Source organism: Pleurodeles waltl, chromosome 5 (genome assembly GCF_031143425.1).
Source record: "Pleurodeles waltl isolate 20211129_DDA chromosome 5, aPleWal1.hap1.20221129, whole genome shotgun sequence".
In the NCBI taxonomy this organism is placed as follows: Eukaryota; Metazoa; Chordata; class Amphibia; order Caudata; family Salamandridae; genus Pleurodeles; species Pleurodeles waltl.
Window position 1 is genome coordinate 1199818082 of NC_090444.1, and position 27546 is coordinate 1199845627.

Here is a 27546-nt window from a genome sequence, read left to right on the forward strand (position 1 = left end):
ATCCCGAGGCTCAGCAGCAGATGACATCTCACACACAATAAAAATGAGAGTAAAGCTCGAGTCATCTATAATGTCACTCAGAATTCTGATGCGAAAAACATCCCAGTATTTCACTTTTTACCCGTGTATCATTTTATGTTATGTATGGCCCCTCAGATCATCTGCCCCTGTTTTTAACTGCTGTGCTTAGGCAAAGAAGTAATGGAGGAAACAATTAGGAGTAATGGTGAGCCATACAAAACATGGACTCTCCTCCCTCTCCCAGATTTAAAAAAAAATGCATGGCTTCCTGAAATGTCCTCCACCACTTTTGGTTCCTCCTGTCCCTCTGCTCCAGAAGCCGTGCTCTCTGCTTTCCAGCCCTCTCTGACAAGCTTTCAGAAAGCCCAGCCAGAGTAGCTTGTTATTCCTTTATGAGTAGCAACAGTAGCTTACAAGGTTTGCAACCACCGCTGCTACGTAGTAGCATTGAAGTACTGGATTTAGAATCTGTGTGAGAGCATGCATAATAAATATATTATCTTCTTTTGAGTGCATTTGCCTTCAGCTTGATTGCTTATTTGTTACTTTGTTTGACTAATTTTTATATTTCATTTTGCTGGTCAGTCATCTTGGAGAAGGATCTTTGCCCGCAGCCATCTCTGAACAGAGACCAACGGTTCTTCCCAGTAGGTTGTGTTTTTGTCTCCTGTCAGACTGAATCAGCTTAAAGGGTCCAGGGACTGTCCCAATACATTCCCAGAGCCTAGAACATTACAGCCACTTACTGAGTTTGAGCCTAGAACCTCAGGGTGCACCTCATCGTGCACCTCATCGTGCATGTCCTCCTTAGGCTTGTATGACTAACAGATTGGCTGCAAAGGATGCATATTATATCCTTTCAGTTAAAAAAAGTACAATTGTTATTTAGAATTATTTGCAATCAACTCCTCACCTAAAGGGAAGGAAAACCAGAGTGGACTTTACTTGGTTGTGGCTGTCTTGGAAATTGTTTTTGCTTTGGAGGCTGAAATAAAAGTAAAAAAACATACAAACCTTTTTCCGAACAACATGTGTTTTGTCTCCATTTAACCAAGTACATACAGCTAATTTCTCACTCTGCATGTCCCAACATTTTTATTATATTGGGGCAGAGAACTGAAGTCCACATTTATCATAGAGAGCTGTCCACCTACAAAGTTGCACGTTCTTTGTCCACCCATAGTGCTTAGTGCCTCGTCAGTGGTATGAAGCAGTATATAAAAGGCAATTACAATTGTATTCTTCATTTGAATGAATGAGCTGATTTAGAGAGCACACATCTATTCCTATGAGCGTTCTGGCACTGAAGTCCAATAATACTGAAATGACACCAATCAAGCCAAATCAAATAACCAGGTTTTAAGATTCTTTCTGACACGCATGTCAGAGCTCAAAATGTGGAGTCTTCATCTAGCCGTGAACATACCACCAGCATAGAAAGTGAGAGTTACAGAGGTTCAGCTGAAATGAAGATTGACCCCTGTACATAAAACCCTACAGACCATTGCTGTGGCTAAAGAGGGCCAGACTTCTACCCCTATCCTTGTGAGCTTCTTGAGGGCATCAGGAACTTCCAGGATCACAGGCAGAGACTATGCCAGCTCTGAGAACTTTTGCCCCTTTAGCATTATACTTAGGGGTTTGTAGAGGCAGTTGCGGGGGTAATCAGATAGGATAATGTTTGTGCCGCTCACCTATTTGTGCCACGCTCCTATGATAACACCTTATTACCACCCAATCAGAGGTATGCCACATGGAAGCCCACTATTAAGTGATTTGTGCTGCTTCCAAGGACTTTAACAACATGGATATCCAATACATAATCTTATTTCCTCACAAGGCCAAGTTCATGAGATAATTGTGTGCTTTGTGCATGTAATATTGTCTGTTACCTGTTTGTACACATTTAGGGCACCAACATGCTGCTAAAGTGACCTTCAAGCTGAACAGTGAGTTGCAGGTAATAGAACTATGCCACATGAATAGACTATTCAAAATACAAAGCACACTTCTTATGTTAGAATGTAAAAGAAAGCCTAGCCCAGGTTAGCCTCAGGCAGCTTAAGTAGCCTTATGGAAGCATGTGGTGAAAAGAATGTGGCACTATTGACCAATCTAGTCTGTAATATAACAAACCTCTTGTAAGTCACTATGAAAGCAAGGACATTATAGGCACACAGCCTTGACATTCAATGTCAACCATTGTTATGAAAACCCTTGCAGCCTCTAACCATCTCCATCAGTCCACTCAACTGGCCGTATTTACATTTTACTCTTTGGCAAATCAAATGCATTACTAGTGGCAATCACCAGTTTGATATAAGTATTTAAAGAATTTGTACTTATGTTTTTAGTTTTCAATTTACATGCATGCAACCAAAGAATGTTACTGTGCACCAGGAACATCATGGGCAAAGGTAAAGATAACTAAGGGAGAAGTCATTCAAGAGTGAATGCTTGGAGGAAGAGATGTGTCTTCAGTTGTTTCTGGAATGATCTACAGTTGGGTTCATTATAGAACTGAGTCCCAGGAGAGCTCTGGAGTGCCGAGTCTAGCAGGTGCAGGCATTTTCCCTCAAGCCATTTCTGGCTTTAAAAGAACAGTACAAAATGATGTTTGAATGATGTTCTTCAGAGTTTAGTCCAGTGGTGCCAGATGAATAGTTTGGAGGCTTAGTTTGTAGCTGCACAGTGCATTGATTTGTTTACCAGACACATGATTTTGAAGTCAGCTCCTTCTTAAATAAGCAACGAGAGGAGACGTCTCAGGGCTGGGTAATACGACCAGAGCATCTCAAACAAAAAGTAAGCCCCACATCAACATTTAGTGCACTTTGTCCCATGGTTAACGATTTGCCTGGTAAGCCTCCATAGATGACATTGCAGTAATTGATAAATTACAGAGACTCTTCTACAACAGGGCATTAGGTCTTGAGTGCGAGTCTACAGAAGCGCAGCAATCCTGCAGAAGTGACCGAGATGGAAAGCATGCTCATTGTCATAGAGTGGGTCTTGGTGGAAAAGGATAACTCTGTTTTAAAAATCCAGGTTTCTTACAGTCAACTGGGGAGAAAAGAGTTTCCTGAGAAAACATATTTTGCTTAAAGTGTCAGGTTTTTCAAGGCCTATGAGTAGGATATGGGATTTTGGGCCATGTATATAGAGCAAGTTGTTTGTTATTCATTTTTTAACTTATTAGATGCATCAGTGTAATTCACTTGAGTGTTCTCATTCTTTGGTGACTGTGATATGTATTTGAGTGTTGTCAGTGCACTTGTGATTGCCAACATCTGGCCTTTGTAAGGGGATCATGGATGAGAGTAATGATCCCTAAGCGTCTCCATGTGGACGTGAGTTGTTTTAGATAGGAAGACATCAATGTTTACTTGATGGATGCAAGGTAAGAGGAATGATTTGAACCACTGGAGAATGGCACATCCCAAGACAATTGTGATTTCCTGTCGGAGAGAAGAATGCTGTCATCAACCATATTGAACGTGGCAGTCAAGTCTAGAAGACTCACTGCCCACCTATGACCATTATCCTTGGCTACCTCATTTTCCCCAAAGTTCATGAGAGTATTTTTGGTGTCTTTCCTAGGTCTGAAGCCTGACAGAAAGTTGCTGAGAAGGTTGTTGGTTTCCAAAGGATGAGAATGCTGATAAGTAACTACAGCGTGTAGGGTTCTGGTGCAGTCACCGAGGTCAAATATACCTCTTTAAATAGCCAGGACGTTGGGGGTCACAACTAGGTTTCCTGAAAATTGGTATAATTCTAGCATTTTTATGTCTTCTTGCATAGCTCCTGCCAGTAGGAATGCACTAAAGAATCAGGAGGTGATCTGCAATAAGGCAGAAATAAAAAGATCTAGGTAAACACTGAAAGAGTGCCCTAATTTGAAGACGTGGTCAACCGTCCACCTAAAAAGTGTGTTCTATATAGCCGCATTTTAATATGCAATGCAAAAAAGGTCATGTTACACACAATTGAATAAGGGATTGTGAGGTCATGAACGCTTATACATACTAGTGATGGCGGTATATAGGTTACCTTGGTCCAATAAAAGTAATCATCATCTCTACAGAAAGCAAAAACTAAACATTGGATTGTAAAGTTGCAAGTAGGTAAAATTATCTTCACATGGTAAAAGTGGATGTGCATGACAGGCACTTCCACCAGGAGCTGCAAATGTGCCGTTTTCAATATATGGGAATGGCACAAGAAGGCACAATTCTCTTTTGCCTGGAATGATGAAAAATCTTGCACCATTTTAAGCACAGTCAAAAAAGACCGAGATTTTACAACTAACAATGTCATCAGTTTACCCTAGACCATACCTCCCCATGACGTTTTTCAGTTCTCCTAAAAAATCACACTTTTGATTATTAAATTTATGTTCCACACGTACTGCCAGAGTTCCAGAAATTATCTTTGACAATACTAGACTGGAAATGAAACAAAGCCTTTGCATGGGGCAGAAAAACGAGAACGAGCTTCATGCTTGTTTTCCTTGGTTCGTTATCACAATCTCCTCACCCATGAAGGCCGGCAAAACCCACAGCAGGGGTGTTCTTAATTCATCCACAACGCGATAAATGTGTTTTTTTTACCTCATTTCCTCCATCCCCCAATGTACTAAAGCAATTCATGGCTGCAACCTCTGTCAGAAATTCTATGGTTTGCAATTATCTACTAAACACATTTTGCAATTCAGAAAAGGCCTTCCGAATCACAAAAGGTGCTGTATATATAACGCATTCGCAGTTTGAAAGAGGTGTCCCCTCCTAGTTTCGTAATTTGCTTTTGGGGGTATATTCTAGCATAAATTCATCCTTGCGTCCATTTTGGATATGAAGGCTCAGTTTGCACTATGAAGGTGCAAAAAACACAAGCGCTGCAAATAGCATTCACTAGCGTTCTACTTGTTCTCGTTGTTCCCTTGTGCTTGAACTAACTTTTTTGGCATGAATGGCGGATAATTACACAACAGGCAGCAAATGGGTATTTTTGTGACTTTCGTGAAGTAAGTGTAACGTGTAATTTCGGACGTTAATGCCAGCGTAATAGAAATGTTGCCACTAATAAAGCGCACTGACACCTGCGTTTTGCTGTTAGGGATTCCCTTTATAAAAAAGTAGAATACTTTAATAAAATATTTATCAAATTGAGGGAACATATCCCTCCAGCAACATGACAAGTTAATAAAGAGAGATATAAACATAGACGAAGAGACCCTGAATTTGCCTCAACTCTCATTGTGTCTGAAGAAAGGTGTTTCTGGTTTCTCATGTGCCCCTGGGCACGAGTGTGCCAAACGCACGCACAGAGTGTGGCAGAGAAGAAGGGTGAAATGGTTGTATGCCAAGCTGAGCATGTGCTTTCTAACACAGATTTACATTTATTCTTTGATATGTGTAAGCCATTTATTTAGTAATCATTCATGCTGCACTCTGGCACTTCAAGTTCCCCGGTTATTTTATAACCCATTAAAACTTTACGTAGCAAATTCAAGGAAAGTCCTTTATAGGGTGAGCTGCGCAAATCTGACACAGGAGAGCCTGTGATCTCTTGTGGCAGTTTCCACTTTCTGTGACCCCTTCACTGGAGGCCACTTTTTGAGTGCAGAAACTGAATCTCCTTTGTTTGTACGTCCAGTTACTGCACCTCAGCCTTAAAGTTGTCACTGTGACTTTAAATACGTTCTTGTTCCCTTACCCTTGTTGTTGGCTGTAGACTGATCTGTCCTGGCCACCTCTATTCAATGACTCATCTGCAGTGAGGTCTCTCCCAATGGCTTCCAGATGTGGCTCGCACGGCTTGAGACGGCCCTGGGTCACACAAGACAGCGAGTCTCAATCATCGGTTTTACGGGCACAAATGCTCCCGGCACAGTGTTGTTCATCACTTCTCAAGGTAATTTTCCATTGCCTACATGTTTCTGAGCACTGTTCAGAGGCAGTTAATGAAGGGTGGAACCTGTTTAATAACAAGCATTTGCAATGCAATGGGTCTCGCGTTTGCTCGAGTTAGACCTATTAGCGTTGTAAATTCCTTACTGGACTTTAGTTGCCACACACACAACAAAAGGAAATAGAAATTCACTCGCAGTCAAAGTCATTGGCAAACATGCAATTATCTATGTAACAGGGTCTGTGGCCAAGGCGGTAACAACATTTCCCCAAGGAGGGTCAAACGTAAAGCAGTTACCAACAAAAACATAGGGTTTTTGAAGGGTAAGCCCACGAACGAGTGATAGTGATGTGCGTGTGGTGGGTGTGGCTAAAAGCCCAGATACATACCAAAATGTCAGAAAAGCAGGGCTTGCGCCTATATGCTCAACCTAAAAAGAGTAAAGAAGGGACTCACTCTTCAATAACTTCACATGGAGGTCTGAGATTTAAAGGGACTCACTTTATTTCAAAAAGTGTATTACACTAATATATGCTACGTTAACCTTGTAAGAAAATGTCTCTTTTTGCATGATCATTCCCGTTTCTAAGGTTGAGGATGCAATAGCATGTGCCAGTACATGCTCTCTCAGTTTCGAGGCACCATTGTTTATAAAAAAGGCTTTTAGCCGACCCATTGCTCACCATTTGTTGGCTGCAGTGTCACTCTTAAAATTGGCCACTGCAGGTGAAACGCCACTTCCTATCTTTTGTGGCACACAAACGAAGCACAGATTGATTCAACTTAATCAATCAAATCATTAACATTTATAAAGCGCGCTACTCACCCGTGCGGGTCTCAAGGCGCTAGAGGGGAAAGGGGGGGTTATCGCTGCTCGAACAGCCAAGTCTTTAGGAGTCTCCGGAAAGCGGAGTGGTCCTGGGTGGTCCTGAGGCTGGTGGGGAGGGAGTTCCAGGTCTTGGCCGCCAGGAAGGAGAAAGATCTCCCACCCGCCGTGGAGCGGCGGGTGCGAGGGACGGCAGCAAGTGCGAGGCCAGCGGAGCGGAGGGGGCGGGTGGGGACGTAGAAGCTGAGGCGTCTGTTGAGGTATTCCGGTCCCTTGTTGTGGAGGGCTTTGTGTGCGTGGGTGAGAAGACGGAAGGTGATCCTTTTGCTGACTGGGAGCCAATGCAGGTGTCTCAGGTGTGCGGAGATGTGGCTGTTGCGGGGTACGTCGAGGATGAGGCGGGCCGAGGCGTTTTGGATGCGTTGCAGGCGGTTTTGGAGTTTGGCGGTGGTCCCGGCATAGAGGGTGTTGCCGTAGTCCAGGCGACTCGTGACAAGGGCGTGGGTCACGGTTTTTCTGGTGTCGGCGGGGATCCAGCGGAAGATCTTGCGGAGCATGCGGAGAGTGAGGAAGCAGGCGGAGGACACGGCGTTGACTTGCTTGGTCATGGTGAAAAGAGGGTCCAAGATGAAGCCGAGGTTGCGGGCGTGGTCTGCGGGGGTCGGTGCGGTGCCGAGGGCCGTGGGCCACCAGGAGTCGTTCCAGGCGGACGGGGTGTTGCCGAGGATGAGGACTTCCGTTTTTTCAGAGTTCAGCTTTAGGCGGCTGAGCCTCATCCAATCTGCGACGTCCTTCATACCCTCTTGTAGGTTGGTCTTGGCGCTGGCGGGGTCCTTGGTGAGGGAGAGTACAAGTTGGGTGTCGTCGGCGTAGGAGGTGATGATGATGTCGTGCTTGCGTACGATGTCGGCGAGGGGGCTCATGTAGACATTGAAGAGTGTCGGGCTGAGCGATGAGCCTTGAGGTACGCCGCAGATGATCTTGGTGGGTTCTGAGCGAAACGGAGGGAGGTAAACTCTTTGGGAGCGGTTAGCGAGGAAGGAGGCGATCCAGTCCAGGGCCTGGCCTTGGATCCCGGTGGAGCGTAGGCGGGTGATTAGGGTGCGGTGACAGACGGTGTCAAAGGCAGCCGAGAGGTCGAGGAGAATGAGGGCGACTGTTTCACCGTTGTCCATCAGGGTTCTGATGTCGTCTGTGACTGAGATGAGGGCGGTTTCCGTGCTGTGGTTGGTTCGGAATCCGGTTTGTGAAGGGTCGAGCAGGTTGTTGTCTTCCAGGAAGGTGGTCAGCTGTTTGTTGACGGTCTTTTCTATTACCTTGGCTGGGAAAGGTAGAAGAGAGATGGGGCGGAAGTTTTTCAGGTCGCTTGGGTCAGCCGTAGGTTTCTTTAGTAGGGCGTTGACTTCAGCGTGCTTCCAGCATTCGGGGAAGGTAGCAGAAGAAAAAGAAGAGTTGATGACGGTCTGGAGGTGCGGGGCGATGATGTCGTCGGCTTTGTTAAAGATGAAGTGCGGGCAGGGGTCCGAAGGGGCGCCGGAGTGGATAGAGTTCATGATGGATTTGGTTTCTTCCGTGTTGATGTGGGTCCAGTTGTTGAGGGTGATGTCCGGGGAAGCGGGTTCAGTGGTGTGTGGTTGGGTCTGGTGTCCGAAGCTGTCATGGAGGTCGCTGATCTTGCGATGGAAGAAAGTGGCGAGGGATTCGCACAAATCCTGTGAGGGCGTGACGGCGTTGGCGCTGGCGCTGGGGTTGGAGAACTCTTTGACGATGCTGAAGAGTTCTCTGCTGTTGTGGCTGTTTTTGTCTAGTCTGTCGGTGAAAAAGTTCCTTTTGGCAGTGCGGATCAGGTGGTGGTGTTCGCGTGTAGCGTTCTTGAGGGCGGTCATGTTGTCAGCGGTGTGGTCCTTGCGCCAGGCCTTCTCAAGGGCACGACAAGTTTTCTTTGATTCTTTGAGGGTGTCAGAGAACCAGAGAGGTTTTTTGGTGTTGGTCTGTCGATGCGTGCGTTTGAGGGGAGCAAGGTTGTCAGCGCAGTTGGAGATCCAGTTTGTGAGGTTGAGAGCTGCGTCGTTGGGGTCGGTGGTGAGGGTGGGTTGGTTGGCGGCGAGAGCGGAGAAGAGTTGCTCTTCAGGGATCTTGTTCCACTGTCGATGAGGGATGGGTTGAGTGCGGAGGTGGGAGGTCTCGCGTCGGAATGTGAAGTGGACGCAGCTGTGGTCGGTCCAGTGTAGGGCAGAGGTGTGGCTGAAGAAGACGTGTTTGCTGGCGGAGAAGATAGGGTCGAGCGTGTGTCCGGCGATGTGGGTGGCGGTGTTCACCAGTTGTTTGAGGCCGAGGTTGGCGAGGTTGTCGAGCAGGGTGGTGGTGTTGGGGTCGTTGTTTTGTTCCAGATGGAAGTTGAGGTCGCCTAGGAGGATGTAGTCCGGTGAGGCGAGGGCGTGCGGGGAGATGAAGTCGGCGATGGCGTCGCTGAAAGAGGCGCGAGGTCCGGGAGGACGGTAGACGAGGGATCCTCTGAGGGTGGTCCTTGGGTCGGTGCGAATCTGAAAATGCAGGTGTTCAGCGGCGAGGGGGGGGTCTTCGGTGGAGGTGGTGACGCTGATGGAGTCTTTGAAGATGATGGCGACACCTCCTCCTACTTGGTTGGTGCGGTCTTTTCTGGAGATCTTGTAGCCTTCGGGGATGGCGGTAGCGATGTCTGGAGCAGAGGAGGCGTTCATCCATGTCTCCGTGATGAAGGCGACGTCCGGGGCTGTGGAGTCCAGGAGGTCCCAAAGTTCAACGGCGTGCTTGTGGACGGAACGAGCGTTGATCAGGATGCACTTGAGGTGGTTGATGGTGCGTGGGCTTGTGGTCGTGGTAGTTGCGTGGTGGAAGATGCGTTTGCAGGAGTTGCAGGCGAAGGGTCCATGGGTGCGTTTGGGGTGAGCTAGGAAGCAGGTTTTGGAGCGCCCTGGGTTGAGGGCGTGGAGGGTGGTGGGGTCGTAGCGGATCAGCGGGGCTTGGGGGAGCTGGGGACCAGGGGTCGTGGCGCTGGGCGCGGGCCAGGCGCGGACGGGCGCCATAAGAGGTAGGAGGGGGGGGAGGGGTCAGCTGGGGGCGAATGGGAGCTGGGGGGCGGGGGCGTGCAGGAGGTCGCGGCGGGAAAGCGCGAGGGAGGGGGGGGACAGGTAGAGTGAGAGGAGCTGGGGGAGGGGGTTTAGGGTGGAGGAGGGTGAGTGTTAGGAGGTTTGGAGATTAGGGAGAGAGATAGGAGTAGGGTTGTGAGGATAGGGGAGGGGGGGTTGTAGAGGTGGGTGAGGGAGAGAGGTAGAGTGAGAGGATAGGGAGATAGGTAGTAGAGGGGGTGGCGGGAGGGGGGGAGAGATAGAGAAATAGATAGAGAAAATAGATAGAGAAGTCGATAGATAGGGAAATAGATAGATAGACAGATAGGTAGGTAGGAGGAGGTGGAGAGTGGGGGAGTTAGATAGTGAGATAGGGAGCTAGAGAGATAGGAAGATAGGAGGAGTGAGGGAGGTAGATAGCGAACGGGTTAGCTAGGGGTGAGAGAGGGGGAGGCGAGTGAGGGAGGGGGATGAGGAAGGAGCAGGAGGGCAGGCTCGGGGGAAGAAGACGGAGGAGGTAGAAGAGCCGAAGACAGGAGAACAGAAGACAGAAGAACAGAAGAACAGAAGAACAGAAGAACAGAAGATCGGAAGAGCAGAAGAACAGAGAAGAACAGAGAAGAACAGAGAAGAACAGAGAAGAACCGAGAAGAAGAACACAGAAGCACCGAGAAGAACAGAGAAGAAGAACACAGAAGACCGGAAGAACACAGAAGAACAGAAGGGAAGAACAGAAGAACAGAAGAGAAGAACAGAAGAACACAGAAGAAGATTGCAGAGGGGGAGCGAGGAGGAAGAGACAGAGAGGAGGAAAAGAAGCAGGAGCAGGAGAGAAGGTGAGTGGCGCGGGGCAGGGCGAGGGGCTGGGAGGAGGGGGGTACTTACAGTTAGGTGGGTCTCAGGAACACAGGAACTCGGGAACTTGGAGGAGCTGCAGCGGCAGGGGGAGCGACCTACCCTTGGGTCAAGGGTCGCTACCACTGTCGCGCAGCGGCCGCCATAAGAGGTAGGAGGGGGGGGAGGGGTCAGCTGGGGGCGAATGGGAGCTGGGGGGCGGGGGCGTGCAGGAGGTCGCGGCGGGAAAGCGCGAGGGGGGGGGACAGGTAGAGTGAGAGGAGCTGGGGGAGGGGGTTTAGGGTGGAGGAGGATGAGTGTTAGGAGGTTTGGAGATTAGGGAGAGAGATAGGAGTAGGGTTGTGAGGATAGGGGAGGGGGGGTTGTAGAGGTGGGTGAGGGAGAGAGGTAGAGTGAGAGGATAGGGAGATAGGTAGTAGAGGGGGTGGCGGGAGGGGGGGAGAGATAGAGAAATAGATAGAGAAAATAGATAGAGAAGTCGATAGATAGGGAAATAGATAGATAGACAGATAGGTAGGTAGGAGGAGGTGGAGAGTGGGGGAGTTAGATAGTGAGATAGGGAGCTAGAGAGATAGGAAGATAGGAGGAGTGAGGGAGGTAGATAGCGAACGGGTTAGCTAGGGGTGAGAGAGGGGGAGGCGAGTGAGGGAGGGGGATGAGGAAGGAGCAGGAGGGCAGGCTCGGGGGAAGAAGACGGAGGAGGTAGAAGAGCCGAAGACAGGAGAACAGAAGACAGAAGAACAGAAGAACAGAAGAACAGAAGAACAGAAGATCGGAAGAGCAGAAGAGCAGAGAAGAACAGAGAAGAACCGAGAAGAAGAACACAGAAGCACCGAGAAGAACAGAGAAGAAGAACACAGAAGACCGGAAGAACACAGAAGAACAGAAGGGAAGAACAGAAGAACAGAAGAGAAGAACAGAAGAACACAGAAGAAGATTGCAGAGGGGGAGCGAGGAGGAAGAGACAGAGAGGAGGAAAAGAAGCAGGAGCAGGAGAGAAGGTGAGTGGCGCGGGGCAGGGCGAGGGGCTGGGAGGAGGGGGGTACTTACAGTTAGGTGGGTCTCAGGAACACAGGAACTCGGGAACTTGGAGGAGCTGCAGCGGCAGGGGGAGCGACCTACCCTTGGGTCAAGGGTCGCTACCACTGTCGCGCAGCGGCCACCATAAGAGGTAGGAGGGGGGGAGGGGTCAGCTGGGGGCGAATGGGAGCTGTGGGGCGGGGGCGTGCAGGAGGTCGCGGCGGGAAAGCGCGAGGGAGGGGGGGGGACAGGTAGAGTGAGAGGAGCTGGGGGAGGGGGTTTAGGGTGGAGGAGGGTGAGTGTTAGGAGGTTTGGAGATTAGGGAGAGAGATAGGAGTAGGGTTGTGAGGATAGGGGAGGGGGGGTTGTAGAGGTGGGTGAGGGAGAGAGGTAGAGTGAGAGGATAGGGAGATAGGTAGTAGAGGGGGTGGCGGGAGGGGGGGAGAGATAGAGAAATAGATAGAGAAAATAGATAGAGAAGTCGATAGATAGGGAAATAGATAGATAGACAGATAGGTAGGTAGGAGGAGGTGGAGAGTGGGGGAGTTAGATAGTGAGATAGGGAGCTAGAGAGATAGGAAGATAGGAGGAGTGAGGGAGGTAGATAGCGAACGGGTTAGCTAGGGGTGAGAGAGGGGGAGGCGAGTGAGGGAGGGGGATGAGGAAGGAGCAGGAGGGCAGGCTCGGGGGAAGAAGACGGAGGAGGTAGAAGAGCCGAAGACAGGAGAACAGAAGAACAGAAGAACAGAAGAACAGAAGAACAGAAGATCGGAAGAGCAGAAGAACAGAGAAGAACAGAGAAGAACAGAGAAGAACCGAGAAGAAGAACACAGAAGCACCGAGAAGAACAGAGAAGAAGAACACAGAAGACCGGAAGAACACAGAAGAACAGAAGGGAAGAACAGAAGAACAGAAGAGAAGAACAGAAGAACACAGAAGAAGATTGCAGAGGGGGAGCGAGGAGGAAGAGACAGAGAGGAGGAAAAGAAGCAGGAGCAGGAGAGAAGGTGAGTGGCGCGGGGCAGGGCGAGGGGCTGGGAGGAGGGGGGTACTTACAGTTAGGTGGGTCTCAGGAACACAGGAACTCGGGAACTTGGAGGAGCTGCAGCGGCAGGGGGAGCGACCTACCCTTGGGTCAAGGGTCGCTACCCATTCGAATGCCCATTCGCTGCTTCTGACATGAATTGTGCACTATTTCTTCCCACCTCCCGCTCTCCATGCCTGCTGCTCCCATCATCATGCTTTTTTTTTTCTTTGTAGTGCCCCCTATAACACCATCTTCTGCCACCACAACGTGCATTGCACTGGTTGCAAGAACGTATTTTGACTTGGAAGGAAATAGGAAGATTTTGCGACTGGCTATGACTTGTGGTGTGAAAGGCCCGTAGGACTCATGTCAAGCTCTCCTCTGCTAAGCACTCTGCCCCAGCACCGCAGGCTTTTCTGAAGCTTCTTACAAAAACACACTTCTCTGATCTCACAAAACGGGAAGTCAGGGGTTGCTTAGATTCCATGCTGTATCTAGGTGTTCTTTTTTGTTATTTCTGTAGCGAGGCATAAGAAGAGAGGAAGAAATATTATATGATGTAGTTTTGCATTTCTGAGCATAGGTTGCTTTCACATTTCCATTCAGTTAGTTGATTTATACTTGTGATAAATGTGTTTTCGTTCTGTTTGTTAATCTCTAAACTCGGGGTCCATTTTAGTGAGGTCTCCTCGGGTAAGCATTCTTCACTGTAGTACATGTACCTCACTTTCAAGCACCTCTGCTGCCTGAGCTATCTCAGTGAGCTCCAAACGCTTTCATAACAAGGAAATGTTCAGTTGCTACAACATTAAGTACATGAACGTCGTCGATTCTCCAAAAGGCCAGGGGTAGCATAAGTGACATCACCCACAAAGTGATCTCTAAGTTCACTCACACAAACATATTCTTTCAGATACATACATGATCACACGTACATACACTCTCTCTCATACTGAACTCTCACCTGCACACATGCACATGACATGCATTTGTTACTTACCTCAGCTGCCAGTGAGGGTCAAACTCAGCAAACTAGACTCAATTTTTTATTTTAATAATAGTGAATATTATTATTCAACATGACTATATTAAAAACATTGAAAAAAACAAGAAAATTGGAGCCCCAACCGATGCCCATAAGGACGACCTGCCCCTGTGTTCCTGGCACCGATTTTGCCACCTCCGAGGGGAAGCTGAGGGTCGCAGCTGCGACCCCTGGCGACCCCCTAAATGACGTCCACGATTAAGTGATGATTCTGAATGATTCAACTCTGGAGCTCTTTTTACTTGACCTTAGAAAGATGAGAGTTACTGCTCTTATAACGCTGACCTACAATTATATACCGAGTTTTGTTGTGGGGGCATTAACCTACTGAGCTGTATGCTGACATTTAAATTGAGCCTCTCAGCAGGGTTTCCTCTTCGATTCCCATCACATTAATGGAACTTGCATTCTTCACATTGCAGCTGAGAAAGCATGTACACCTCAAAGCCACTTTAAGCAGCTTATAAAAGATGCCATGTTAGTTCTGCGTTGAAACACCTAAATGAATCAGTCTCTTAACTAGCTGCCTCTGGAGGCCAAAATCAAGTCCCTTATTACCTTTTTCCAGACAAGCCTCCCGTGCAACAGAAGTGTGTGGCAGGTGAGTTTGTGTTGGACTCGTATTTTCATCTTATTTCAGCTCATATTTCACCTTTCTTCTTCTAGATTTATTATGCCCTTGTGTTGCCAGTGCAGCACAGCAGGCAATGCAAAGGTTTAAGTGATATTTATTTAGCCGCGCAAAGCCACCTTGTATGGCTTTGCGTGGCTTAGTGAATCTGGAGTAACGCAAGGCAGCGCAAATCGCTGCCTTGCGTTACTCTGTTTTGGGAAGGCGTTCTGAGGGTGGAGTGTGAGAGTTCCCACGCATTCACCCATGGATTTTGGCACATTCCCGGATTTACTAAGGGAAGTAAATCTGGTATTGTGCTAAAATGCTGCACAGACCCAACAGAGGTGTAAGGAGGAGAAACATATTTATTTTTCATCGTTAATTATTATTTATACATGAGCTGCATTCTCCAGCAAACATAGGAAGAGGAAAATGCCGCAGGATTGTTTTTGTGCAGGAAGGTGCTCCTTCCTGCACAAGAACAAGTCTGCCTGTAATGCGGGCACCCTTGCACCATGGCACAAGGATGCGTGAGTTGGTGTCAGGCTGCATACAGTGCGCCAGCACAGAGAGAGAGAGCAGGAATGCGCCATATTATAGAACATGTGGCACATTCCTGGTCTCTCCATTTGACGGAGCACAGCAGGTTGTCTTGATGGCATTCCATCAAGTGTTAGTAAATCTCGCCCTCAGTTATGATTGCATCTACTGGAATTGATGTGCTAATCAAATGTTTCTCTGGGATTTACACGCTTGCGTTCTCCTCTGGCTTGACATTTATCTCCTTTGGCCAGGAACCTATTGCAGCCACCAAGCTATTTTTTTCTTTTCTTTCGTCACTGTACTATAGTATCTACTGCCAACATTTTAGGTCTACCCTACAGGCGGAATAGCTGTGTGTTGTCAAACACTTATTGTTTCTAATACAATAATGCACAGCGGGCTTTGGATCTGCCCCTTGCTCATGACTGGATTGCTTTATTGTATATTTCATAGTATTTGTAAACCACATGTTCACTTTTGGTGCTGAAAAAAGAGGTGTTTATTCTTACCTGATACAGTGGTTCTCTTTTTATCGACCTTGAAAAGATGAAAGACTAAGTCGACCTGCCAGGATTTGAACCTGTGACCAGAAGGTCTCTTGGAGTGGATACTTCAGCCCATCCAACCATTCCTTGTGTTAGTCCAACCTCTGGAGAATTTCTTTGAGTTCTCTTTGACTACATCCTTCCATTGCTGACATCAGGGGCCTCTTGAGGGCATGGGTTTCCTGCTCTGTTCCCCGAAACCATTCCTGCCCCAATTATCCTTGGCACCCTCTTCCCTCCTGCTTCTTTTTTTTAAATACTTTGTGCAATGGTCCAGGAGCCTCATACTGGAGCGCTAACATCCCCGAGTGTCATTTCTCCATGCCTTTTCCTCCCCCCTCCAGATTTCTTCATTTTAGTGAGGGCCCAGCATTACTGCCAGTCCACTCTTTATGCAGCATCGTGCAAACGTTTCTTTTTTTACATTTATCGTTCTTAAGTGCTAGCCAGCCATCTTGCAAATGTAAAAAAGGTTTTCAAACAATATGCCAAATTGCAGCCACTGCCTCACTATGTAGGTGCACACAGGTGTACACATCATCAGCCATTTTCCAATGGTTTTGCTTTATTAGCCTTATTATTGGCTGCCATGTGTACTCTGTCATGAATCATTGAGTATTTTGGAATTCTTTTTGTCTTTTTCTTTTTCCCTTCCCCCTAATGCCAAAGCAAACAGTTATTAGCAAAGCCACTGGCTCTGCATTTTAAAGGCAAGACCTGTTGGGTTTGCCAATGCTTGTTTGTAATTATGCTGTTTTTTTGTTTTTTTTAACTTTGTGCACAGGACTCTGATAACCAAGCCCCAGTATGTGTTCACTGACCTCTAAAACATGTCGAAATTGCCTATAATCCTTAATTTACCTATATATTCATAGTATATGATAACAAATGTACCAAGGGCCTGCAAGGTAAATGTCACAAGTGGACTGCCGCTCTTATTGTGTCACCACTAAACTAACAATAAAAAACATGAGTGCAGGCCTTCCACCAGTAACTTGGCTGTGTAGGTTTACACTACAGATTCAATATGTCAATATAACCCCGTTTGACAGCCCTAAAGCCTCCTTTTAAAATGAAGGGTAAACTAAATAGAATCGTTTTTTAAAACTATTTTTTGGTCTTCCCATTAAAATATTTTGGTAGGTCATTAATGGAAGTTAACTTTCTCATGGTTATTTACTATGTTATCACATATGATCAGATTTGTTTTGGTGAGGCGAGGCTGTATTTGTATCATTATGTTTGTGCGTTTAGCATTTGATCATGAACAATGTGTGAGTAAAATAGATTTGAAATGTCAGACAAAATAGTTAATGTAAGTAATACATTTCTCTTTAATGTCTTTAATGATTTAACACCAACAGTGCTTTTAAAGCTGCTGTTAGGCAACAGTATGCATGGAATCCTGGAGGCAGCTCGTGTTTATGGCAATCTTTCTCAGTACCCGGAGGTTCGTGATTTCATCGTTCGGAAAAATGGTGAGTTACAAGAAAATATAGGCTGCATAACTGACATCAACTATTAAACTCGCCATTGCATTATTTAAACTTAGGGCCACTGGTGAAGGAGCGGAGAGCCTGGGGAAAATAGAAGTTGGACTTAGTAGACCTTGGAGCCTGTGATCTGCCACATAATGCCAAGAACAATGAAATGCACATAGGGCATGATGTTCAGGGAGTAGTGGGATGCCACTCTGCCCAGTGGATCGGCAGAGCTGATATTTTGTGTCTGCACCATTAAGGTGTTGGTATACTAAAATGGCTACTCAATTAATTGTGTATATGTAAACATAAAAATATTGTATTACAAAGGTGCAGATCTGTCGCCAGAACCATGGCTGGGCCACGTAATTTAAAGTTCTACATAGACTCACATGCTTGACTCATCCCCTGCCAACAGGCTGTAAATCCACAGTGCTATAATTTCTAGTAATCTTCATGTAGTAAACAAGCAGGCCTAATGAAAGAAAACTCAGTGTCATGATTTAAATCCCCAAGATTTAAACTGACAAATATTAAGCCCTCACTGAATGTCAAAAACATAGGTTTAAAGCATATAATCTTAATTACTTTTTCTGCTCACCAGCGTTGAATTTAAAACAAATGGCTACATCGTGTTCCTTAGAGCTATTGACTCTGGTGAAACATTTTCCCCAGTTCTGTAAATTTAGGAGCTATTCTAGGGAACTAGCCTATAGGCAAATGCAATCTCTCCTATTTGTGATGTAGAAGGCCATTCAATCCTTTCAGAGCTAGGGAAGTGGCACCAGCAGACATTGCATAGCACAGTAGGGGCACCAGTCCTCCAACTCTTGCTGCAATGGCTACCAAGCAATTTTAGTTTGCTGTCAACTACACATGCTCAGCCTGAGGGAGGCAAGATTTGTTATTTTCTTTCAGGATGGAGCTCCATCATCTCTAACAAGTAGATCTTACAGATTATTCAAGGGGCTGAGTCTTGCCTTTCACTTCCTTCCCACCCCACCTTCCTACCACACCAGAACGATTTCAGAGGATCATCTATGTCCATCCTGCTGCAGGAGGTACATCGCTTGCTCTGCCATTGAACAGGTAGCTAACTCGGACAGAAATGACGGCTGCCTGCTTAAGGTGGTCTCATCACAGTCAATTGTGGTCCTTCTGATGATGGGGGAACTCTTAACATTGCTCTGTTTCACCATAAATGAGATGAAGTCCCACCTCATTCCCTCTTAGAGGCATTTATTCATTGGGGTGACACTACCGTTCCTCCACTGAAGCGAGTCTGGAACATTCAGATTATGATCCTGATGTATAGGGTTCATTCCTGGGTCTTGGTGTGGATGATATGAGGCCTCTTGGTCTCCTACCCTCCTCCATCTTCCTCATCAGTAATACCAGGTGGCCTATGCTGGTTTTGCAATAGAACCTGAAGTCCCAGTGGGCTCAGGATCAAGACTGCCTCTCCAACTCTATTCACATCTCAAGAGACCTGGCCCAAGATCTGTGGAGGTGGCCCCAATCTGTCCTACAGCAGACTGCTCTCCCTTTTCTACCAAAAACTCACAGTTGTGACAGATTAATCACTGTTAAGTGATGGAGTCCATAAGATGTGGTGATCACAGACAGAAGGTCTCCAGTGGCAAGCTGGATCCACATCAGTCTTCTAGAGCTTTGAGCCATATATTGCCATCTATCAGGAGGAGGCTGGGACAGGTTCTCACGAACAACACCACCAGCATGTGGTGTTGCAGCAAGTAGGGGCAGAGTGGGGTCCTGGATCCTGTTTGAAAATGCTGAATATCTCTGGTGGTGGCTGGAGCTGCAGAACATCTTTCTAGTAAACAAACACCTGACAGGGTCGCTGAATGCTAGAGTGGATACATTGAGCAGATGTCATCTGACAGATCCTGAATGGTATTTGCATTCTGAGGTGGCACAGGGATATTTTGATATATGGGGAGAGCCCTGGCTAGATCTGTCTCACTTGGGCTGAGTCCCAGCCCATTGTCACTCTGCACACCATGCCACCTCAGTTTGGATCCAGCTATATGCAAATAAGCCTTGACCCTGCTCCTCATGGGAACAGTTCATCCTGAACTGCCATGCCAGGTCTTCCCTGAACCGGAACACAAGCAACCTAGGACTGGCTTTGCTCTAGTTAGACCTGGCTTGGCAGTTTGGTCTGGACTGTTGCGATTGGAGCAGGGTCAAGACTGATTTCCATATAACTGGGTCCAAACTGAGGTGACATGGTGTGCAGAATAACAGTAGATTTTGATGCGGTCCGAGTGATTACCCGTGGCTGTGTTAATTCAAGCATTCCATCCATCACTGTTTTGTATACTTGTTATATCTATTCATCGTCATAGGGAACGCACAGTGTCAGCAATTTTCCTTGGCCATTACGTCTCCTGCTTTGAATTTTGAAGAAGCTCCAGAGTGATTAAACCCAATTCATGCTAATTGCTGCAGACTGGGTCAGGAGAATAGTAATGGAACTTCAGAGCATCTGTCCTCCAATCAGGCTAGCATTTCGGTACAATCTCCTGTCTCAACAATAGGGCAGGATCCTTCATCTAAACCTCCCAAATTTACACTTCCATGTGTGGAGACCTAGTGGTGACAATTGATTATGTTTGAGATACCGACTGAAGTGACGCATGTCATCCTTGCTGCCAGACGCCGTTCCACAACATCCATCTTTGCTTAAGTAATGAACAAATTAATTGCCTGGTATAGTGCCTGGAACACTAATCACTTTACATGCTATGCTTTCAAATGCTCTTTTGTTTGTTCTTTCTTTTGCCAGCAAGGCCTTGGAGAGGGCACTCTCAGAGGTTATTTGTTTTCCCTTTTGGCCTTTCTGGTTTTGTCGGACCAGTAGTCCGGCATTTTAAATGACTCATCTTTTTTCCTTCCTAAGGTTAGTTCTGATTTCCTGATAATTGAAGGAATTACTTTGCTATTTTTTCTCCTGAATTCTGCCTCTCCTATGGAACAGTTGTTGCATATCCTAGATGGTAAGAAGAGTTTACGTCATTGTCTAGAGGGTAAACTCATGGTGTAGATGGTTACAAGTAAGTCACTTTTCATTTTGCTTTATTTTCAGTTGCAGCAATCTTGAGACGTTTTCTGGTGGGTGAGCTCAAGGAATATCTGGATAGGTGTGTGGGTTGGTGAACAAGTTGAAAATAGTAAGACCTATCTGGCAGGCACTGACACCCACATAATCATGGTGACCATTCATTTTTAAAACAAGGTCATCAAGTTGCCCTACAAACGATCATTGCACAAACCCTTTTGACGTAGCAGGAGCCTTAGTCATGCACAAACGATTTGAATCATTGACCACCACAACTCACAACTTGCTGTCTTGGAAAACATCTGTAATGGTAGCATTGACCTCTTCCAAAAGTCAAGCCTGTACACAATTCTTATAAGAAAAAACTGTGGTTAGAGCACATTTGCTAAGAGATTGCGTACGACAAAGAAAAGTTGAAAAAATAGCTTTGGTACTTTTCTTTCTAATAAGATAAATCCACGACATAAGTAATACTTAACAAGTTGTATTACCATTGAGATTGTAACAGAAATGCTAATGGACTTTGTTAGGTTTAAAAAAAAACAGTCTCTAGTGGGATTTGCACTGAGGAGAGTGAATCTTTGCAGAAGAAAGCTGGGAACAGTATAGGAAGGTCACAACACTATCTGTTCAAAAGAGGGTATGATATGTGTTGTTCTCTAAACTGATAAACACATGAAAATGTGCTGTTCATATAGAACTAACTGCTTGCTGGGCACCAATTTGCAGATAATTTTTTTAATTCTGTCCACTACATTGAAGAAAGTAATGCCATATTTGATAAACTCAGATCAAGAAGGTTTTGTGGCAGAGAGGTATCAGCAGGCATAAACATATATCATACTTTCAGCTTTTGCTTTACGAAATCCAAAGAAAAAACATGTTTGTTTTGGCAGTGAAAGCATTGGATAGGGTTATTTTTGTCAGCACTGTAAAATATGAATTTTGGCTCTAAATTTGTTGGATCACAGACAGAATATCGTAAGCAGAAATATTGTGTGAAGATAATATCATGTCACAAATATCGAGTACATAAATATCGAGAAGGTAAGTGCAAATAGGTAAGTATAAACTTACTAATCTTCACTGCACATCCGTGTACCTTGAAGATGTGAATATCTTCAAGGTACATAAATGTGGAGTGATATATAGTAAAACTTTACTTTCCTATAGAACTTAACCTTCACAATATTTTTGTCATCAATATTCTTGACACAATATTTTATCTCACAATATTTTTGTTTCCAGTATCCTGCTAAACGCAAAATGTGTTTAACTGCCACATAGGTAGTTGGGATCCATTTGGATAAATGGGAATGAACAATGTCTTTGCTTTCTGACTTTTTTCCTTCATCATCTCTTAGAGTATTAGGTTCTGTAGCAGTGACCACCCGATAGCCCAAAAGTTGAGGTCATTAAGGTTGAATGGACTGTATCACTTGAGTTGTTTAAAATATTTGCATTTGAAACTCTGGCATGTCTATCTTCCTCTTGGCCTTCTGGTCTCAATCAGTCGATGAAACAGGATTTATAGAGAACAGCTAATCACCCGGGAGGGCATCCAGGAGCTGAGAACATAGCTGCTTAGGGATTCAATTGACCAGCCAGGTCTTGAGTCCTTTCCTGAATTCTGGAAGAGAAGATGAGGACTGTAGGTGAAGGGGGAGGTAATTCCAGGATTTGCCGCGAGGTTGGAGAATGAGTGTCCTCCACTGTTGCTTTGGCAAATGCAGGGGGTTTGGAGAGGAAAGTGGAGCTCTGGTGCCTGGAGGGTTGGTGGAAGTTCAGGCGGTGGTTGATGTATGCTGGTCCTTGATTGTGAAGGGACTTGTTGGTGTGAATCAGCATCTTAAATTGACAACTTTTTTGAATGGAAGCCATTGGAGCTTCTTGGGGCGGTGGGTCTGTTTGGGGAGGTTGCGGATGAGTCTGGCCACTGAATTCTGTGTGGTCTGTAGTCTCTTCAGGAGGAGCGTAGTGATTCCTATGTAGAGTGTGTTGCTGTACTCCAGCCTGCTGGGGATGAGGGCTTGAGTGATGGTTCATATGGTGTTGATGGGGAGCCATTTGAAGATCTTACAGAACATGTGAAGAGTGAGGAAGCAGGTGGAGGAGACTGTGTTGATCTTGCTTTTCATGGTGAGCTTGCTGTCTCGGATGATGCCAAGTTGCAAGCGTCATCTCTCGGGGGATGATGGTCCTAGTTCAGTAGGCCACCAGGAGTCATTCCACGGGGAGGTGTTATTTCCGAAGATCAGCACTTCTGTTTGTCTGTGTTGAATTTTAGGCAGTTGTTATTCATCCAGGCGGCGATGCCTGTCACGCACCTGCGGAAGTTGGCTTTCATGGTGGAGGGGTCTGAGCTGACTGAGAGGATGAGCTGGGTGTCGTCTGCGTATGATATGATGTTCCTTCCATGGGTTCTGACGATGTTGGCCAAGGGGGCTATGTAGATGTTGAACAGTATAGGGCTGAGGGATGAGCCTTGAGGGACGCTTCAGATGATGTTCTTGGGTTCCGAGGTGAAAGGTGGTAGAGGGATTCTCTAGGTTCTTTCAGTGAGGAAGGATGTGATCCATTTGAGGTTGTCTCCTTGGATCCCAATGTGATAAACCTCTTGATAGGGGGATGGTGGGATATGGTGTTGAATGCAGCTGAGAGGTCAAGGAGGGTCAGGGCAGCCGTTTCTCCCTGGTCACGAAGTGTTCTGATGTCATCAGTGGCACAGGTTAAGGCGGTTTTAGTGCTGTGGTTGGTGCCGAATCCAGAATGGGAGGAGTTTAGAAGGTTGTTGATCTCCAAGTGCTCTGTGAGTTGGCAGTTCATGGCCTTTTCAAGGACTTTGGTAGGAAAGGGGTGCAGGGAGATGGGACAGTAGTTCTTGAGTTTGCTGGGGTCAGCAGAAGGTTTCTTGAGAAGGGGTTTGACTTCTGCGTGTATCTGATAGAGACTTCTAGCTGCAGATTCCATACCTTTGAATTTCCCCAGCGTCAGATTGGATCCGGAAACATTTGCACAACACCAATTATGGTGCCTACAGGTGCCAGATCATTGCCTGAGCCTTATTTGCAGCAGCCAGGCATGGTAGAAGGTTTGGAGGAGTTACTGCACCCTTTAGAACACCAGTTAGAAAGATATTTGGACTGATATGAGTACGAGGAAGTAGGATAGGCCAGTGGACTGGACACCTCTCCAGATTCCGGTTTGCTCTCTCCACCTACAGTGGCTTCGTAGGAGAGAACTTCCTTTGCAATGGTGGTGCACAGGGCAGCGGAGGTCCTCAACCTTGAACTGCCCTCAGCGGCTGCCAAGACAAACATCTTGACTGAAGTGCTTCAGCCTGGGGCTTCCACTTCCAAGCACTTCCTGCCCTTTAATGAGGCACTTACTGATGTCCTGCTTGGAACTTGGCCTAAGCCCAGCATAGGGGCTCCTGTAAATAGGACGATTACCTGCACTGGGTGATACTAGTTTCCTCAGCCAACACCCCACCCCTGAAAGCCTAGTAGTCCAGGTCTCAAATTCCCATGGCGCATTCCCTTTGCTGCTCTGGACAGGTAGTCCAAGGGCCTGGACCATCTTGGGAAGAAGAAGTTTTCTTTCACCAGTCTGGTACTGAGGTAGGTGAACACCTCATGCTTATTGGGCCTTTACTCACACACCACATGGGATATGGTTGTGGAAGTGCAGCTTCAGGTTCCAGGGAAGCTCCAGCACCATACTCTCCCAAGTAGTAAAAGACAGGATAAACTCAGTGAAGTTCACCATTCGGTGTGACCTGGATACGACTGACTTGCTGGGCAGAGTGGTTGCGTCAACAGTGTCCTCATGGTGCTATGCCAGGCTGAGAACATCTGGCTTTACGGGGGATCTCCAGACATACCCTTGATTGGACTCATATGTTTGGCGAAAAGGCAGACTCAGTGCTGGAACGCTTTAAGGACTCTCGTGCTACCGGAAAGTCCTTGGGCCTCTTGGCGACCACCCGTCCACCATCTGCCTTTCGCCCCTTTAGTGGATGCAGAAGGGGAGTGGTACCACGCCAGCCCTCTGCCAGCCATCAACCTGCACAACCATCCCAGGTTATGCGGGGATGTGGTGCCTTCAGACCACGATGGTCTGGAAGCCAGAAGTAGTCTGCCACCCAGCCCCCTGCAGTTGCAGTCTCCAAGCCCTCCTAGTTTAATTCTTTAGGACCATAGTTTCCCATTTGGAGGGAGAATACACACCATCTTCTCCACAGGTGGTCCATTACATCGGACGCATGGGTACTGCAGATCATTCTGAGGGGCTACTCCCTTCCTTTCCAATCCTTTTCTCCCCAATACCACAAACACATGAAAGGCTGGCAGAGGATCATTTAACCCTACTCTGAGAGGAAGTTACAGCTCTCTTGGCCAAGGGAACTATAGAAAGGGTCCCAATATCAGAAGTAGACAGTGGTTATTATTCCTGCTACTTTCTGATACCTAAATGAAACAAAGGTCTTTGTCCTATTCTAGACCTGTGGTCTGCAAATCTCTTCCTCAAAAAGGAGATATTCAAGATGTTTAACTTAGCTCAAGTCTTGTCTGCCCTAGACGAAGGAGACGTTGGACTTGCATACTTTCACATCCCAATCTTGCCTGCCCACAGACGTTACCTGCAGTTTAAAACCACAGGCACTTTCAATTCACCTTGCTCCCCTCTGGCTTACCAGCGACCCTCTCGTGTTCATCAAGGTGATAGCAGCGGTCGCTGGCCACCTGCGCAGGTTAGGGGTTTCATTCTTCCCCTACCTCGACGACTGGCTGTTGAAGGCTGGCTCGCCCCAGGATGTCGTCTCCCACCTCCAGACTACGGCGAACCTCCTGTAATCACTGGGGTTCAATATAAACATGCCAGAGTCATACCTGACTCCCTGGCAGATGCTCCCTTTCATGATGGCTGTTCTGGACACAGTGCAGTTTCGGGCTTATCCTCCCTAGGAGCGAGTTCAGGATATTCAGGTTATCATTCCAATGTTTTGGCCTCTATCCTGGATTTCGGGTGAGAATTACTCTGAGGCTGGCAGGCCTCTTGGCCTCCTGCATCTTGCTGATGAATCATGCCTGATGGCATATGTGGGCTCTGCAGTGGTACCTTAAGTTCCAGTGGGCGCAGCATCACAGAACTCTTTCCAACATGGTCCAGATCTCAGAGGGAACTGCGAAAGACCTGCAGTGGTGGGTTACGAGCTGCAGGTGGGTCAAAGGCAGACTCTTCTCCCTTCCCCAACCAGACCTCACAGTAGTGATAGACGTATTGCTCCTGGGACAGGATGGCCATCTGGGAGAGGTGGAGATCAGAGGACTCTAGTCTTCAGCGGAATCCGCACCCCCTATCAACTTTGGACGATCCTGGTAGCATTGAAAGCATTTCTTCCCTCTGTCAAGGGAAAGTTAGTGCAGGTGCAACAAGCAAGGTGGTCTGGGGTCATGGACCCTTTGTCAAGAGGTCCTGTATCTCTAGACATAGCTGGAACAGCAGGGCATTTCCCTGGTGGTTCAACACTTGGCAGGTTCTCTAAACGCTAGGGTGGACAAACTCAGCCGTCAATGCCTAGCAGATCTTGAGTGGTGTCTCCATCCAGAGGTGACCCAAGGACTCTTTCAGCAGTGGGGAGAGCCTTGGTTAGATCTGTTTGCCTCTGTAGAGAATGCTCAATGTCAGCAGTATTGCACGTTGAAGTTTCCAAGGCAGAACTCGCTTGGTGACTCTTTTCGTCACGAGTGGAGCTCAGGCCTCCTGTACGCCTTTCTGCCCATACCACTTCTGCCCAACATTCTGAAGAAGTTCAAGAACCACCAGACCAAAGTAATCCTTGTAACTCCGGATAGGGCAAGAAGAATCTCGTATCCTGAGTTTCTGAAAATGAACATCGATCCTCCAATCAGACACCCCTTTGGAAAGATCTTCTGTCACAGCAGCAGGGGAGGGACCTACACCCGAACCTGTGAGCTCTGCAGCTTCAAGCATGGAGATTAAGAGGCAGAAGTTGACAGCCTTCAACCATCCTCCTGAAGTCTGTAATTTAAAATTTTATTCTGTCAGCCAGGCATTCCTCCTCGAAAACGGTAGATGCCTGCTGTTAGAAATGGGGTCTTTAGTTGGCACTTACGCTACCCCCTGTCCAAACAAGGACCCTCTCTCAAGTCAGGGTAAGTCACACAATCCAAACTATCCTGTGCCCATCCTCTGGTAGGTTGGCACTGAGCAGTTAGGCTTAACTTAGAAGGCAATGTGTAAAGTATTCATGCAATAAGACAGTATAAACACCACAAAAATACACCACACAGGTTTAGAAAAATATAGAATATTTATCTGGATAAAATAAGGTCAAAACGATGAAGATTACATTGAAATATCACTTTAGGAAATGATAAAAAAAGAGTCTTAAGTTCTTAAAAGCAATAAGTGTCTCTTGCAAGCACAAAGTACCTGGTTTGTGTCTAAATTATCCGCAAGGGACCGCAGAGGAGGAGATGTGTCGAAAACGGGGAGGTGTGCGTCGGTTTCTCTGGACGCACACAGACGATGCGTTGATATTTTTCATGCAGCCAGGACCTTGCATCGATTTTCGCCATGCGGACTTGGATCCTTTTTGGGTTGTGGGGTATTTGGACGCCCCGGGGACGATGCAGAGAAATCCTGGGCGTGCAGGACGAAGTCACAGGAGCTGCGTCGATCCGGTGGGCGATGTGGGGAAATTTCTGTCACACTGCAGGCACTGCGTTGATTATTCTTGCAGGAAGTTGGGTTGCGTCATTCTGGCTTGGCTATGCGTCGATCCAGTGGGCTGTGCGTCGAAGTTCCGGTCACAACGCTGGTGCTGAGTCGATCTCCTCTCGGGGAGCTGGGCTGCGTCGTTCCGGTTCGGCGTGTGGTCATTTTCTCACCGCAATGCAGGCTGTTGAGTCATTTCTGGCAGGCTGTGCGTCTAAATTTTGCCGCACAAGGAGTTCTTTGCAGAGATGAAGTCTTTTTGGCCCTGAGACTTCAGAAACAGGAGGCAAGCTCAATCCAAGCCCTTGGAGATCACTTCTCAGCAGAGCCAGAGGGCAGCAGGACAGCAGGGCAGCAGCAAGGTAGCAGTCCTTTTCAGCAAAGCAATCAGGCGAGTCCTTCAGGCAGCCAGGCAGCTTCCCTTGGCAGGTTGCAGGTTCTGGTTCAGAGTTCCTTTCCCTGTAGTTATCTTGTCAAGAAGTGTCTGAGTTGGTAGGGTCAGAGGCCCTGTTTAAATACCCAAATGTGCCTTTGAAGTGGGGGAGACTTCAAAGAGTGGCTTAGATGTGCACAAGGTCCCCTTTGAGTTCCATCCTGTCTGCCAGGGTCCCAGAAGGGGGTGTGGCAGTCCATTGTGCGAGGGCAGGCTTCTGTCCTTTTACATGGAAGTGTGAGGCCCTCCACCCCCCCAGCCCAGGAAGACCTATTCAGTGTGCAGGTGTGACTG

At 47.0% G+C, this 27546-nt stretch overlaps 1 protein-coding gene across 2 annotated transcripts in view; it reads left to right on the forward strand.

Moving 5' to 3' along the window:
* Nucleotides 1-27546, forward strand: part of ARMC2 (armadillo repeat containing 2) — a 450139-nt gene that overhangs the window by 391336 nt on the left and 31257 nt on the right. For both annotated transcript variants that reach the window (XM_069235455.1, XM_069235454.1), the window contains exon 15: nt 16877-16990. In XM_069235455.1, coding sequence (XP_069091556.1) covers nt 16877-16990 — 114 coding nt within the window. The remainder of the gene's footprint in view (nt 1-16876; nt 16991-27546) is intronic.